This window comes from Cricetulus griseus, chromosome 3 (genome assembly GCF_003668045.3).
Source record: "Cricetulus griseus strain 17A/GY chromosome 3, alternate assembly CriGri-PICRH-1.0, whole genome shotgun sequence".
NCBI classification, from domain to species: domain Eukaryota; kingdom Metazoa; phylum Chordata; class Mammalia; order Rodentia; family Cricetidae; genus Cricetulus; species Cricetulus griseus.
The window spans coordinates 72,404,996-72,421,249 of NC_048596.1; the positions used below are offsets into that span (position 1 = coordinate 72,404,996).

Here is a 16,254-nt window from a genome sequence, read left to right on the forward strand (position 1 = left end):
TGATGGACAGGAAGGGCTGATGATGGACAGGAAGGGCTGATGATGGACAGGAAGGGCTGATGATGGACAGGAAGGGCTGGTGATGAACAGGAAGGGCTGATGGACAGGAAGGGCTGATGGACAGGGAAGGGCTGGTAATATCAAGAAACAACTTTTTCTTCCAGTGTGACTGCTGCTGCCCATTGGTGGGTCACACATGAATTCTAATACTGATCCTTGGCAAGCTGACTTTTTAAGTGATGGGCCAAGTGCCGCTGGTCCCCACAGAGCTCCTGGGCTGGCGAGTAGAACTGTGAGCATCATCTAGATGCTTGAATGCAACTGCAGAGCTGACCGAGCGCTAACTGCTCACCAGCAGTCCCAGAAAGCACACCTCCAACTTAAAATGGTCTCCATCATTGTGATTTGGACAGGCTTAATATGTTTTCTTTTCTTTTGTTTAAAAAAAAGGGCCTGGCTTTGGAGGAATGCACTTTGTTTAAACAGTGTCTGGAAAGGGCTGATATATCTTCCACTTTAATTTACTTTTTGGTAATTTATTGTCAGCTTAGAAATGCGAATAGATTCCCTGCTTCATTTTTATTCTGCCTTGCAGTGTCAAAACCATTAAGGTGAAATGCGTAAGAAATTCTTGCTTCAACATTAAACATGTTCTTTGTTTTTCCGGGTGGAGTTTTTTCAAGAGATGATTAAACCAGGCTCCTCTGTCTGTTTTTGCCTTGTCATCTTCTAAAGGAAACTTGTGTTTTCTTAAGGTCGAACACTATGTGATTCCCTTCCCCCTTTTTTATCTATAGGAATTTTTGAAAAAGGAATTTAGTGAAGAAAACGTCTTGTTTTGGCTAGCGTGTGAAGATTTCAAGAAACTGGAGGACAAGAAGCAGGTACCTCTCTGCCTTCTGCTTTTGCAATGAGTTTTTTCTCCCATTATGCGGTCACAGCCGCCTGTTGCCTAGGTTTGGGAACTGCCCAGACTATCCTGACTCATACTAGATCTGAGGGAAAATTTCAACTTCCAACTGGTACCTTGTGCTGACCAAATATTAGTCGTTTTTTAAAAAAGGGCACGTTAGCTGGGCATTGGTGGCACACACCTTTAATCTCAGCACTTGGGAGGCAGAGGCAGGCAGATCTCTGTGAGTTCAAGGTCAGCCTGGTCTCCAGAGCGAGTGCCAGGATAGGCTCCAAAGCCACAGAGAAACCCTGTCTCGAAAAACCAACAAATAAATAAATAAATAAACAAACAAATAAATAAATAAATAGGGCACGTTAGCCATTTCTAAAGAGAGCTGTTCAAGCAGACCAATATTCAAAGTAGATGTAAACATTTGTCATTTATAGCTTGTCATTGTGTTAACTGTTTTCTTCATACATCAGTCATGAGGGTGCTCCCCGGGGTGACACTGGTGTTGTCAGACATGAGCCAAACGATTGATTAGCTGATATGTGGCCATGAAAGCACACCATGCATCAGGTAGTTCCCAAGTCTGTGCTTCTTTGTGAGCCGTGAGTAGCTGTCAGGCATTCTGTGTAGGAACTTTCTGACTTCCCCAGAAGGTGTTTGTCTTGTCAGAGGTGGCCATTAGTCCCCATGCAGCCACCGAAGGATGGATGTGAGACAAGTGGACTGGGTGGGGTTCTGAAATTGCCTCTCCATCTTTATAGAGGACTACCAAAGGCCGTAAGTCCTGGGAAAGACTTTGGATTCTGGGCAAGGCTGTTGAAGTGAGGGGTGAGGGAGGGGGGTTTCTTGATGTCTTGTCCTGCTTCCAGCACTTGCACTGCTCACTGAGGGTCCTAAGGGCTGTGCTTGCTGTCTGCTTCAGTCTTCAGCTCACTGCTGGGAGTGCTCCAGGCCTCAGCTTGACTACTTTTGCACCTCTCTGTCCCTGGGTTCTGGGATAGCCCTCTTCCCAAAGAATCTTCTCCCATGATTAGACATTTGGTGAGGATTTAATCTAGGGTGAAGTTCATGTCAGGCAAGCACTTTACCACTGAGACATGTGCCCAGCCCTTGTACTGTCTTTTGAGACAGCGTCTTACTAAGTAGGCCTTGAACTCACTCTTGACATGTCACTGCATCTGAGTAGCTATGATTATAGGCCTGTGTCTGCAATTCTAAAGTGAAACCATCTAATTTGTCAATATTAGAACTAATCTTAGTTTATAACCTCATAGTGAAGAGACACTATGACCAAGGCAACTTATACAAGAAAAGCATTTAATTGGGGGAGTTGCTTACAGTTCAGAGGGTCATATATGATCATCGTGGTGAGAAGCTTGATGGCAGGCAGGCAGGCATCAGTAGCTGAGAGTTTGCATCCTGATCTGAGGCTGAAGGCATGGAGTATGCTTGTGCTCACACACACACACACACACACACACACACACACACACACACACACGGGGTTGGGGGGGAGACAGACACAGAGAAAGACAGAATATGAGAGACAGGTCCTGGCATGGGCTTTTGAAACACATCCCCACCAGGGACACACCTTCTCCAACAAGACCACAACTCCTAACCCTTCCTGAACAATTCACAAATCAAGAACCAGACACTCAAATAGATGAGTCTATGGAGGACAATCTCATTGAAACCACCATACTTGCCCCCCAAATAGAACGGAATCTCCAGGGCCAGAAGCCGTGAACTGTTTGCAGACAATAGTCTGGGAAAGCCACCTCATTGCTCTTTTTCAAGGCTTGCTCCCTGGGACAGAGCAGCCTGTGGCCTTCCTCTTTGGAATGGGCGAGAAGTGATCTGAGATGGGCTCCTCGGGCTCGTGTCTCCTAGGCTTGTTTAGCCCTACTAGGAATGACTGTGGCTTCTGTGTCTTTCTGCTGTTTTCTCCCCAGAGCATACTGGTTGGAGAAGGGACTTAGTAAGGAAGTGGTAACTGGCACTAGCATTGAAAGATAGGCTTCAGGGTTGAGGTCCCCTGGAAGGAGCACACACTGTCCTCCTCTGCCTCCAGCACTGAAGACAGGCCTGAAGAAGCACTGCTGGTGGCAGACCTTGAGCATCTGGTGTGACCAACATCGTACCACAAGTATCTAGCTCAGAGTCAGGTGGCCGAGTGGATGTCCTTCATCTGCCCTGTTCTTTGAAGGTCAGGCATGGGGAAGACCACAAGAGAATAACTCTATCCTTGTGGCCCAGACAGAAAGTCAAGGCCCTGGATAGAGCTGGGCTTACACCGTGCTCTGGAGCCACCCAGCCATCCTCCTGCACACCTTCCCTGCGTGTATCTGTTCTTGTGGCCTGCCCAGTCCTTGCAGAGTGTCAACTCGGTGCCAGGCATTGTGAAATGCCCTGGAGACCCCCACCTTATGGACAAACCAGCTAAGCTTCTTTAAAAGCTCGGCAAGTCTGATGCATGTAGACACAGGAAGTGTGAAACCTAAGGACACTCTGGCAGTGAAGTCACTGAGGTCTACTAGGAAGTGAGTTGTGGCCTGAAACCTGCAATGGTGGTTGGGGAAAGGGAACCGGTGACTCTAGAAGCAGGAACAGCCTGTGGGAAGATGAGCTTGCTGACAAGAGCAGGGATGGAGGGTCCTGTTTGCTGGTGAGGCCACTGGGCTGTGTTTGAAGCCAAGGGTGTGTGTGGCCAAATCTGGCAATTTGGGTGCATGGCAAGAAGGGGACCTCATGCCATGGCCCTGGAAAGTCGTATGTGGCTGATGTAAGATTGGGTGGCATTGCTCTGTTATATACTATGGAAATCTAGACTCAGCAGCCCTTCTCTTCACGCCCATGCCCAACACCTATCACAGGGTCTGGAAGGCTTATGTCCCTAAGTCTGGAATATACCCAGTGGTATAATGAATGCTGTGTTGATCCCTCCTCTGCCCAAGGAACAAAGATGCTTGTCTCAAGCTTCCCTTTGGAATATCACAAGTCAGACCTCCATCTTCTGCATTTCTCTTAGCACTTTTATCTTCCAAGCTCTGAAAGAACAGCTCACCAAGCCCAAATTTCCAGAGTCCTTCCTTCTACAGTCCTCCACAAAACTACATGGTCAGGTCTGTCCCAGCAATACCTCACTCCTGGTGCCAATGTCTGTGCTAACTAGGGTTCCTATAGCTTCGAAGAGACAAAAGCAACGTGGAGAGAAGGCTTATTTGACTGCACTTCCATATCAAAGTGCATCACTGAAGGAAGGCAGGAAAGGGACTTAAATGGGGCAGAACCCTGGAGGCAGGAGCTGGTGCAGAGTCCACGAAGGTGTGCCACTCACTGGCTTGCTCATCGAGGCTTGCTCAGCTGGCTTCCTTATAGCACCCAGGACCACCAGCCCAGGGGTTGCACCACCCACAATGGGCTGTGCCCCCCCCCACATCAATCACTAATTAAGAAAATTAAGCCTGGTCTATAGCCCAATCTTATAGAGGCCTTTTATCAATGGAGACTCCCTCCTCACAGATGACTGTAGCTTGTGTCAAGTTGACACAAAACTAGCCAGCTCAATGCTGCAGGAGACAGTGGAGCCATGGGTGACACTGGCATGTCTGGGTCTTGGTCTGAGCCACAGCACTGAGCCTTCACACTGCTGCCATTCACAGATGCAGGGGTGTGAGTTGAAAGGTCAGTGGTTAACGTGCATCGCTTTCTATGAGCCATTTAAATGAGGTACATATATCTGCCAGTCTCAAGGTAGCTGCAAGTGGACACATGGATTTCAGGGTCTTGGAAGAAGAAAAGATAGAAAAGTTAGGCTGCCGCATGTTGCATCAGCGTGTAGAGCCAACCTCTGGCTCCGGGCCCACAGGCTCTCCTGGCTTCTGCTGCTGGGGAGGTAAAACTAGGCAATCAGCTCTGAGTAACTAGTTTCCAGGAGTGGAGGAGGAGGCAGGCCCTGCAGACAGCACCTAACTGAATTTCACAATCAAACCTATCACATCTGCCCCAAAGGGAGCGTGGGAGGCTTTATCTCTCTGCAGTCAACTGAGGCAGCTGTGAGCTTGATGCAAATCAGGCCTTCAAACCTCTGCTAGTTTAAGGACAACTTTGCTGATTTGTTTTTTTTTTTTCTGTGTGTGTGTGTGTGTGTGTGAGAGAGAGGAGAGAGAGAGAGGAGAGAGAGAGAGAGAGAGAGAGAGAGAGAGAGAGAGAGAGAAACAGAGAGACAGAGAGACAGAGAGAGACAGAGAGAGATTGGAGAGAGATTGTGTATGAGGTTTTTGTTTTTTTTTTTTTTTTTTAGGTGTGTGGGCACGTATGTGTGGGTGCTCATGTACATGTGAGAACATGCATGTGGAGGCCTGAGATTGATGTGAAGAATTAACTTCCATCACTCTCCACTTTAGTCATTGAGACAGGGTCTCTCAACCCCAGAGCTTGTTCATATGGCTAGTCTCACTAGCCAGCTTGCCCTGACTCCTCTTTCCCAGGCTAAGATTACAGGGAAAGCCACCACATGTAAGTTTCTAGGGATCTGAATTCAGGTGCTCACACCTGTGTGGCAATGGCTTCACCACCGAGCCTCTCCTCAGTGACTCTGAGCATCTTGTATAATTTACTTCTCCATTGTTTATAGTCTGTCTGTCTGTCTGTCTCTCGTGCTTATGAGTCCAGGCATCTTTGTTTTTCTTCCTCTCCATAGTATCCAAACACTTAGACCAGGCACACACTGTGTTTCTTCCTCTCTGTGGGCTGAAGCTGTGTCTTCCACTCAGGCTGGACTCCCACCTTGTCCCGAAACCCTTGACCATGACAATGGGCTCGAAAGATGAGCACATACATTCTAGCCTGCTGGCACTTTCACTGTTAGAAGCCTCAAAGAGTAGTACAGCCTGCATCTTGTCTTCCCTGGTCTGTGCTCCACTGTGACCTGGCAGGCTATTGGACAAAGCAGGGCCATCCATGGCTTAGGAAAGTCCAATATTGCATGTATCAAGAGAATGCCAGGGAAACAGGAATGTGACACTTCTCACCTCCTGTCCCCAGGTTCTCTTTGTTTCTTACAGCTTCTATGTATCTGAAGTCATCAACTTCCATCTCTTTATGGTTTAAAGTCATTGTCTCATTTGTCCCGTATGAGTTCGCATGTGATGTGTTTCTAGTTTCCAGAGTAATCCCTCATTTATACCATGTAAAACCACGGAGACGGCACTGGAGAGATGGCTCAGCAGCTCAGAGCCCAGTCTCCTCTTCCAGAGGGCCAGAGTTTGGTTCCCAGCACCCATGTCAGGTGGCTCACATGACCTTCTGTAACTCCAGTTATAGGGGATGTGATGCCTCTGGTCCCTGTGGGCACCCACAAATATGTGCACACCTCTACACAGATACAGTTAATTAAAAATGGAAATAAGAGTCTTTAAAAAGAACTCCAGAGAAAGCTCCAACAAGGTATTCATTTCTGGCTAATCCTGAGTTCATTGGCTCATTCGTTTATTCACTCACTCATCAGTCAGCTCCTGTACACTGAGCCTGTTTGCAACGTGGCAAGTATTGAAAAGTACTTGGCATTGTGCAGACCACATTGAGAAAGGGCCAGGGAGGTAGGGCAGGGACTGGTTTTTGAGAGCTGCGCCAGCATTTAAATATGATAGCCCCTTGTATTTTAGTAGTATTTCAAAGCTTACAGTTAGGGGAGTCCTGGTGTTATGATTATTATTGGTATATTTTGTTTAACATTACAACTTGATCTCATAACTGGCTATATTGGGGTGTGATTTTTTTAAAAGTGTCTTTAAAGAGTTTAAAATGTTCCTCAAAAGAAGTTTGTTCTCCATGACTGAATGAATTACACAAGAAGGGCACATGGCCCTCACCCTCAGCACCCTGCAGAACTCAGGGGTCATCTAGTTTGGGTACTGTCTTTCTGACCACAGCCTGTGGTGTAAAATTTTAATCCATTTAATCCATTTTCACCATAGGAGTAGCAGAGTCCACACTGAACCTTAGGAGCTCAGTGTGATCTTGGTCTTTGTGCTTACTGCCAGCTGCCTCTGCTTCTCCCTTTGTGAACTGCAGGATGGGATTGGGGGTGAAGGCCTGGGGAGCCCAACAGTGCTTCAATAACACACCAGCTGCCTCCTCTCTCCTCCCTTCCCCCGTTTCTGCCACTGGAGACAGGACCCGTGGTTGAAGTGGGGGTGGTGGTGGTGGTGGTGTGGTGTGGTGATGGTGGTGTGGTGTGTTGGTGTGGTGTGGTGGTATGGTGTGGTGTGGTGTGGTGGTGTGGTGTGGTGGTGTGGTGTGGTGTGGTGTGGTGTGGTGTGTTGTGGTGGTGTGGTGTGGTGTGTGTGGTGTGGTGTGGTGTGGTGATGGTGGTGTGGTGTGGTGGTGTGGTGATGGTGGTGTGGTGTGGTGGTGTGGTGATGGTGATGTGGTGTGGTGTGGTGTTGTGTGGTGTGGTGATGGTGGTGTGGTGTGGTGTGGTGGTGTGGTGTGGTGTGGTGTGGTGTGGTGTGGTGTGTGTGTTGTGTTGTGGTGGTGTGGTGTGGTGTGGTGATGGTGATGTGGTGTGGTGATGGTGGTGTGGTGTGGTGTGGTGGTGTGGTGTGGTGTGTTGTGGTGGTGGTGTGTAAAATGACACACGGTGGGGCCAGAGGAGGATACTGGTGTTGTCATTCTCCAACTCATTCCCTTGAAACAGGGTCTCTCACTGAACCTGGAGCTCTTCAGTCTCCAGCTGGGCTTGCTGGACTGCAAGTCCAGTGATCTTGCTCTACTGTCCAAGCTAACCTTGAACTCTTGGCTTCAAGTGGTCCTTCTTCCTACTGGTGCCTGCAAGCATGTTTTGTTTCTTTGTTTCTTTGTTTCCTGTGATGGCCCCTTTACCCTGAGTTGAGCTCTTCATCTTAATTTTTTCTTTTCCCCCTTTTCCTTTCTTTGACTTTTGGTTCCTAGTTTTTTTTATTTTATAGAAAAAGATTCCATCTTTATCTTTAGATGCTCCTTTTGGACTTTCCCTGCTTTTATGTTTTCTTCTGCAGACAGGGGCCCTCCAGTCCCTTCTTAGTGGACTGCAAGCCTGATGTGTTCATAAACTGGACACATTTCCATTCAGCTGGCTGGAAGGCTTTGCTGGGGGTCTATATTTGGAACTCACCTTGACACCTGTATTCATCTTGGCAGCCCTCCTTGCTCTCCTTCCTCTAGAGCCTCCCTCAACCAATTTATTTTGTTTTTACTTTTAAAGCTGAGGACCCAAGCTCTGTACCACTGAGCTAAAGCCCAAATCTCATCCTTAAAATTATCGTTATTAGATTTAATCACTTTATCTTATGTTTTGCATCCACATATGCAATTGCACCATGTGTGTGCTTGGTACCTGGGAGGTCGGAAGAGGGCATCAGATCTCCCCTGAAACTGGAGGAACTGGTGGTTATGAGCCACCGTGCAGATGATGGGAATCAAACCTGGAAAAGCAGCAAGTGCTCTTAGCTGCTGAATCATCTCTCCAGTACCACACCCCCCGTTTAAGAAAAGATTTATTGCTTTTTATTTTGTGTGTGTGAGTGAGGGTCTGCCTTTATTTTATGTGTATTAGTGTGTGTCTGCATGTGTGTACTTGGTGCTCATGTAAGCCAAGAAAGGTGGTCAAATCCCTGCAATAGGAGTTAAAGTTTGTTAGGAGCTTTCATGGAGGATTGAAATATACATGAATTTGTGTCTGTGTGAGTATATGCCCAGTGTGTGTGTGTGTGTGTGTGTGTGTGTGTGTGTGTGTGTGTGTGTGATTGTGGAGATCAGTAAGAGGCATTGGATCCCTGGAGCTGGAGTTACAAGTGCTTGTGAGCCACCTAACATGGGTGCTGGGATCCAAACTCCAATTCTCTGAAAGGGAGGGAAATACTCTTTTATTTTGGGGCTGGTTTGTTTTTTTGTTTTTCATTTTTGTTTGTTTTGTTTTGTTTCTGAAAAAGTCTCACATGTAACTCTCTGGCTGTCCTGGAACTCACTTTGTAGACCAGGCTGGCCTCAAACTCACAGAGATCCCCCTGCCTCTGCCTCTGGAGTGCTGGGATTAAAGGCATGTGCCACCACACCCAGCTATCAGGAAACACTTTTAAAACTGCAGAACTATTTTACAAATGATATTTTACTGTGTGTGTGTGTGTGTGTGTGTGTGTGTGTGTGTGTGTGTGTGTTATGAATGCGGATGAACAGGTACTTCAACACATATGGAAAGCAGAGGACAAGTTTTTGGGGAGTCACACACACCCCCCACTACCACTTGGGAAAGATTAGGGTCCCTTAGCTGCTCAAGGTTGGGGTGTGTCTTAAGGACACAGCTTGCTTCTGCCAACTGCCTTCAACCGAGGTGCCCAGACTCCCACTCTCTCTGGACATGTCTCTTTCACCCCTTCTCCAGGCTCTCATGGCTGTCTACACTTGTCCCTCCTGCTGTGGCCCGCTTTGTTCCTGCTCCAATTGCTCTCCTCTTCCTGAGCTAATTCTCCAAAAGTTTCTTGTGTTATTGACAACTTTTTAAAGTTACCTTTATTTTGGTGCCATGTGGAGGTCAGAGAGGACTTCTTCCATTCCATGGGTCCTGGGGGCTCAAACCCAGGCCACCGGGATTGGTGACAAGTGCTACCTCACCAGGCCCCTCGCTTTATTTATTTGACATGTCTCTGCTCCATTCTCTATGAAACAACTACAAATGAATTTCATACACAATGGTGCCCTGTTTTTATGCTGTCTCTCCTGGGTCCACCTGTGGTGGAGGAGGGGAGGGGTGGGCTCATGGGACAAGTATTCCAGAGTCAGCGGCAGACAGGGTGTGGGCCACATGAAGAAGTGTCATAGAACTTGAAGTTCCACCATCTTAGAGGAGAGAACAGCAGAGCACCGGCCAGGAGATGACCTCGCTTCTCATGGTGCCTCTGGGACTCCTTACCCCTGTTGCCAGGGGTCAATTTGACTCAAGCAGCAGTGACTTGGGAGGCTGTTAGGCTGCATGGTGGATCATGCAGTTACAGCCTCCAGGGCAGGACTCAAATTCAGGGAGAGGCTAGGCGGGCCCAGGGCCCAGTAGAGGAGAAAGACAGAATCTGAGAGTCTGGGAGAGGTACGTAGGACTGGAGCCAGAGAGGCACCCAGAGACCCCTGGAGGGGCTTAGCAGCAAGAAACAGCCACGAGCCCCCAGGCGTCATGGCCTGAGACACAGGATTCAGCTAAGAAGGTGGAGAGAGTGGGTGGGGGAGCCACCAGAGGACTCTCCTCTTGAGATGCATCTGATGGATTTGGGAGTGCGGAGGCTCTTTGCCACCGGGAAGTGAGGTAAAACCTTTTATGGTGGCTGAACATCAGCATGTACCCCAAGTGGGGGAGAAGAGACCGCACTGCACTCTCCAAAGTGCTGCACAACCCATTACTTTGCTGTTCTGAGTAGATGGGTGTCTGGGGCTGTGAGTGAATTTGCTTCTCTGTAACCTGCACTGGTTGGGAGCGGGGTTTGAGGGCTGACTTCCTACCCAGTGTTGCTGCAAACCAGGCATTGTAGTAGCTGAAGGCAAGGCCCCGGCTTGTGTCTGGAAGGAGCTCACTGGACACATCTGCCTGTCTTTCTCAGGGAAGGGAGGACTATGGTGTGGGCTGTGGCTCGACGTGTCTGTGAGTGCCTTCACAGCCCTAAAACTGACTCCACCAAGACACTTCTGTGCTTATTCTTACAGCAGTTAGAGCAGGGTTAACACAGCACTGGAAAAAGCTTCCAGAATAGCTCAAGTGGCCAGTTCTTCTTTTTTGTTCAGTGTTCTCAGCCTGGACAGAAGGCCTTCCCGTGACTGGCCTGTGGTCAGCAGTCTCAGGGTTTCCCTTTTCGGTCACACTTCCTATCCTAGCCCAGATACACTCTGCTGCTCACTCATTCTGGTGCACCCCCTGGGGCAGCACAGGGGCTCATCCTGTTCTCAGACACTGGGGAGGGGAGCTGATAGAAGAGGGCTGGCTGACAGCCAGGGTTTGGACATCTGCAGCCTGGCACCTGCTTCCTCTCTCCTGGGCCACCTGCCCCCCCCCCCATATTGGCATCTTAGGCTGCTCACTTGCATGTCTCATTTTCAGAACCACTCAAGATAGCCTGAATCCACGAGGGCCATGTGTGTGCACTCAGGCATGGCAGAGCGTTCACATGCCTGTGGATGTCTTGGGGAGGGGAGGCCTGCAGACTTTTGCGTGCAGTCTGCTCATCTGGCTGACTGAAATTCTACTTTCATGAAGTAACTTTAAAACAGGAAGTGGGTTTCCAAAAATGTTCCCTTCTGACAGAATGGCAGTGGTGGGAGAGACTCGTGGTCATGTGGAGCCCGTGGGCCTTTGAGAGATGTGGAGTTCCACACTGCTGCCCTGGGCCTCATGATGGTCCCCAGACCCATCCTAGGAATAGTTATATTTATCTTAAGAGGCTCCTGTGCCTTTGCGTTTGACATGAATTAATTGCTCCTGTAGTCAAGAAAGAAAAGACACAGGGCTTTGAGTGGTGGCCGCACCTAGGCACTGTTCCTGTACGAGCAGAGATCTACTCAGGTCTCGGCCTCATGGGGTCTTTGCCTTCTGGTCTCTGGTGTGAAACAAGCCCCATTTTCTTCTGTTGTCAAGCACCTACTAATTGAAGACTTCCAGGGATTTTCATAAGACCAGAAGTTTTCAGAGCCTGTTTTTTCCCTCAGCCAAGCTCTGCCAGCATCCTTAGAGGCTGAGGGCCTTTCTGGGAGAAAAGTGTTTTCTTAGGGCCTCCTGACCTCCTCCATCTTCTCCACAAACCACAGCTGTGTGCTACACTCTGAAGGCATCTCTCCATTACCTTGCTCCGTGGGGTCAGATGTGGCCTGAGACCCGAGGTTCGCTCAGTAGTTATCTCTGCTGTGGGGAGGCAGGTGCACACAAATCTCCTTCCTTTTCAAGAAAAGAAGCCTCAAGGGAAGTTCTGATGGAGTGTGATGAGTTGGCTGCCCTGTCCGAGGCACTTTGAAGTCAGTGCACACTGTAAAGTTGGCTCCTTCCATTAGGGAAGGTCACAGTCCTGTCAGGGTTCTCAGGGGCTCCTGCCATGGGGCATGCCCCAACCCTGCCACAGTTCTTAGTGCAATGAGAGTACAGATGAGTGAATATTTTGCTGACACTGTCTTTGGGATACCTCCATGCTTTCCCGGAGGCCTGCACTAGGACTTCTGGGCACACAGTGAGTGTTCTCTGCATTACTTACACTTAATGTTTGGTTACTTGAAGGGAAACAACCTCTTCTGGAAGTCTGACAAGCCATGCACTCTGGAGAGCTCAGTGAACCTCATAGGACCTGAGTGGGATTGAAGTTTGGAATTAGACAGTCCTGATATCCCCTGTCCTGGCCCTGGTCCTCACCAGGAAACCATCATTAACAGGGGAAAAGACCAAGAGGTTAAGGAAGGGAATAGGCCTAGTGTGCCCACAGCACAGCAGGCTCTGGCTGCAATATATGCATGTGTTTGCGGTGTCACCAGATTTCATTTGTCCTGGTGAAACACATATAACAAAAAACTTCATATGAGTGTATTCACGGTGCTGTAGAGACACTGCCACTTACTAGATGCCAAATCCTTTCAACACTCCAAAGACAATCCTCATGACCGTCACACCTTTGTTAAGGGTGGTCAGAGCCTGGTCCAGGTGTTTCTAGGTGTTCGGTCAAGGAATTGAAATAAAGATGTAGAAAGACTAAAGTAGCAAGGAAACTACTCAACAGCCAAGCCAGAGTACAGCTCAGAAAGAAATGCTCTGTCAAGAGTGACAGCAGAGACTGGGTATGGTGGCGCACACCTTTAATCCCAGTACCCAGGAAGCAGAAACAGGGGGATCTTTGTGAGTTCGAGGCCAGCCTGGCCTACAGAGTGAGTTCCAGGACAGCCAGAGCTACAGAGTGAGACTCTGTCTTGAGAGAGAGGGAAAAGAGAGAGCGAGAGAAAGAAAGGAGAGAGAGAGAGAGAGAGAGAGAGAGAGAGAGAGAGAGAGAGAGAGAGAGATAACAGCAGGTCACATGAGTGAGAGTATTCAGGGCCCCAGGTTATTGACTGGGATTTCTTCAATGGGGTCTAGAAGAAGAGGAAGGAGGCCTAGTTACTAACATTTATGCCATGTGTGGTTCTCTATTTTGATGGACATGTCTAAGACACAGCTTTTACTGTGCTTTCCCTCCCCAGAATGCATGTGATCCCATCTTATGCACGCTCAGTTGTACATGGACATAAGATGGCAAGTAGAGGATTGTCTCTAAAAATCCACTTAGATGGCACAGTTTGCCCTATTGTTCATCCACCCAAAACTAGTTCAGGACAGAATGGCCCCCTACCAACGTACCTAGTTACGACTGGAGTATGACTGAATGGAATCATGAATAATGTTTGATGGTTGTTGGGGGAAGGGCTGGGCTGTTTGTGTAGCTCCATGCAGGTGGGGTCCTAGGTCATCAGGCGCATTCATTGTTAGGATAGCGGTACGTGTGCACATAGTGCCTGTAGCTGAAAGCCCCAGGCTGCCCTTATTGGAAGAAGGGCGTATGCACATCCCCAATGGAGTGAAGTCCCAGGATGCTAAGCTGTTCCTTGTGCTTGTCCACCTCACCTTCATTCCCATTTCTCCTTCCTACAATCTGTTTCTGGGGGTCTGCACATTCTAGGTGTTTCCCCATGAACAGCCTCCTGTGTCTGCTTTCCTTCCTGTAGCTTAACAGTTCCAAGGTTCACTCAGGTTGGAACTTCATCTCCCCTTAAGACCCAGTGACATTTCAGTGAGCTCTGAATTCACAGGCTTCACAGGAGGGTCCTGAAGCACGGTGGGATGCCACTTCTATTGTTTTTGAATGTTCAGTGCAGCACTCTTATTTCAGGATTCTTGGCTGCAGATGCACTAATAGGTATGGGGTGTTAGACCCCCGGAAAATTCAGGTATCCGGGGTCCCAGGCCACGACCTCGGTCACCCCAATCACCAGGCGGATTCGAGAGCTTGCTGCAAACTGCATGAGGCTTTATTGATTTTTTAACGAGCTAACCACATGTTAGCTCAGGTCTTTTACCCACCCGCCATGGCGGATGGCTCGCAAAAGACAGTTTGAACCCGCTGCCGAGAGATCTTGTAGGACAGCGTAAGGGGAGGGTCTAGGGGTACGCACAGGCTCAGGATTGGTGTGCCTCCAGGTTTGGAGGGCTTGCCCTGTGTTGATTGATCAACTGGTTGTTATGGCCCATAGGCCCTCCCAGGGTGGTTGCTATGCTCTGTGCGTCATTGCTGTGTGCTTGTCCGTAAAGTACACCCAGGGTCGTAAAGCATAGCGCCACCAGCTAACTTCTGATTGGTTCCTTGTCACGAGGCAGGCACCTAACCTCTAGTGACTAAGACAAGGTCATAGTGAGCACGTGTTACTGTCATGGCTGCTGAAATGGGGAGCTGGTCCCTTCAGGGGTAGGCCCTGTAGTAGGTATGGGGTAGGCCGGGCTGCCGTGGGCCCTCTCAGGGAGCTTGGCTCTGGAGGCAGCAACAGCTCCCAGCTGCAGCTCTTCCAGGGCCGGCTGGAGGGTGGAGCTGGCTTCATGCCAGGAAAAGCTGTTCTGGTGGTAACAGTCCAGCTCCTCTATCTCCTCCAGATGCAGGAAAAGGCCAAGGAGATCTACATGACCTTCCTGTCCAATAAGGCCTCATCTCAAGTCAATGTGGAGGGTCAGTCTCGGCTCAGTGAAAAGTTCCTGGAAGAACCACACCCTCTGATGTTCCAGAAGCTCCAGGAGCAGGTAACATGACCTCCTTGCCCGTGCCTTGATCTGAAAAGCTGTGTTCACTCCAGGACTGGGGGAATTCTTCAGGGAAATGCCACATTCCTTAGGAAATCCGTCATCCAGCTGTGCAGGCCGGGGTTACTGAGCCCTGATTGGTGAAGGTTGGGGAACCCCAGGTTCTGAATATAGACTGTGTTGACTCCTGTTCTATTCACCATGGGATAGAAGGTTGAGTCTGTCTGAGGACACAGGTTCAAGAAATGTGGCAACCATTGAAGGGGGGGACAGTTAGGGAAGTCTTGAAACAGCTGCAGGGAATCTAAGGCTGCTTTTTGTACAAATGGTCAAACGACTCCCTTACTGCCAGGGACCCAAAGCTGTAAGTAAATTTATGATGTGGCCTCTTGGTCATAATGACACAGGGAAAATTTTGTAGTATATTCCACTTAAAACCAAAAGAGGTAAGTTTAAAAATGGACATGTTAAAGAGGGGAACCTTAAGTTTTCTGGCAGAATGTTTTACGAGGAATATTCAATAAATGTCACTAGACAAAAGGGATGTGACCTGAAATTCAGACCTGAGTTATAAATGTGTGTTCACATCTACACTCCACTGTGAAATATGGTCTCCACACCAGGTCAAGGGTGTGCTTCCCCTGGGAAGGCAGGTTGAAGCTAAGGGACCCATGTTGAAGAAGTAACATGGAACAGCTGTTGAAGGCAGAGACAGAAGATTCTGGAAGCAGCCACGGGGATTCAGAGTAGCAGGGAACCTGGAACTGTTTTTGTACACATAGACAAATACCTTCCTCACTGCCTGTCCTGAGGAGGCTACTCACATAGAGGCCCTCCAACTTGAATAAACTAGTCTCGAGAAGGATGTGTTAAAACTGATGGTAGTCCTACTCCAAGGGTTAACTGTTCAGAGCTGTAGGCCATACATGGTGTGGACCACCTCCCTCATTCCCTGGGAAGGCTGTTTTTGCAGGGTCTGAGTCTACACACTGTGGAGACTCTATGTGTGTTGGCTGAGCTTTTGCTTTTGGGGAGTGGCTTTTTGATCACCTGGTGCATAGAGCCTAGAGCAGTGGTTCTCAATCTGCGGGTCATGACCCCTTTTGGGGGGGTCACATATCAGATGTCCTGCATATCAGATATTTACATTATAATTCACAACACCAGCAAAATGACAGTTATGAAGTAGCAACGAAATAATTTTATTGTTGGAGTTTACCACAACATGAGGAACTGGATTAAAGGGTCGAAACATTAGGGAGGCTGAGAATCACTGGGATAGAGGATGTCCCAGTATCTACAAGGGATATCTTTGCTCATCGTCTGATAGAAAACAAAACACCCAGGCAGAAACACAAGCAGAAGTACTCTGAGAACAGTTTCCAACTGACACAGTGGAGAATATAGATTCCATGTAATTTTGAACCAAGTTTGAGTGTTGAAGGAACTCTGGGTCTCTGGAGAGACTTATTAAGGCCATCTGTGGAGTGACTTTGAGCTGTGGGCATAGGTTTTGGAGAGTGATGCAGAC

General features: G+C 48.6%; 1 protein-coding gene across 1 annotated transcript in view; it reads left to right on the top strand.

Annotated features, from left to right (window-relative positions):
• The window catches only part of Rgs10 (regulator of G protein signaling 10), a 42,076-nt gene that overhangs the window by 14,692 nt on the left and 11,130 nt on the right, over window positions 1–16,254 (top strand). Inside the window, exons 3-4 of the mRNA XM_027404470.2 lie at window positions 798–884; window positions 14,580–14,723. Of these exons, the coding sequence (XP_027260271.1) occupies window positions 798–884; window positions 14,580–14,723 (231 nt within the window). The remainder of the gene's footprint in view (window positions 1–797; window positions 885–14,579; window positions 14,724–16,254) is intronic.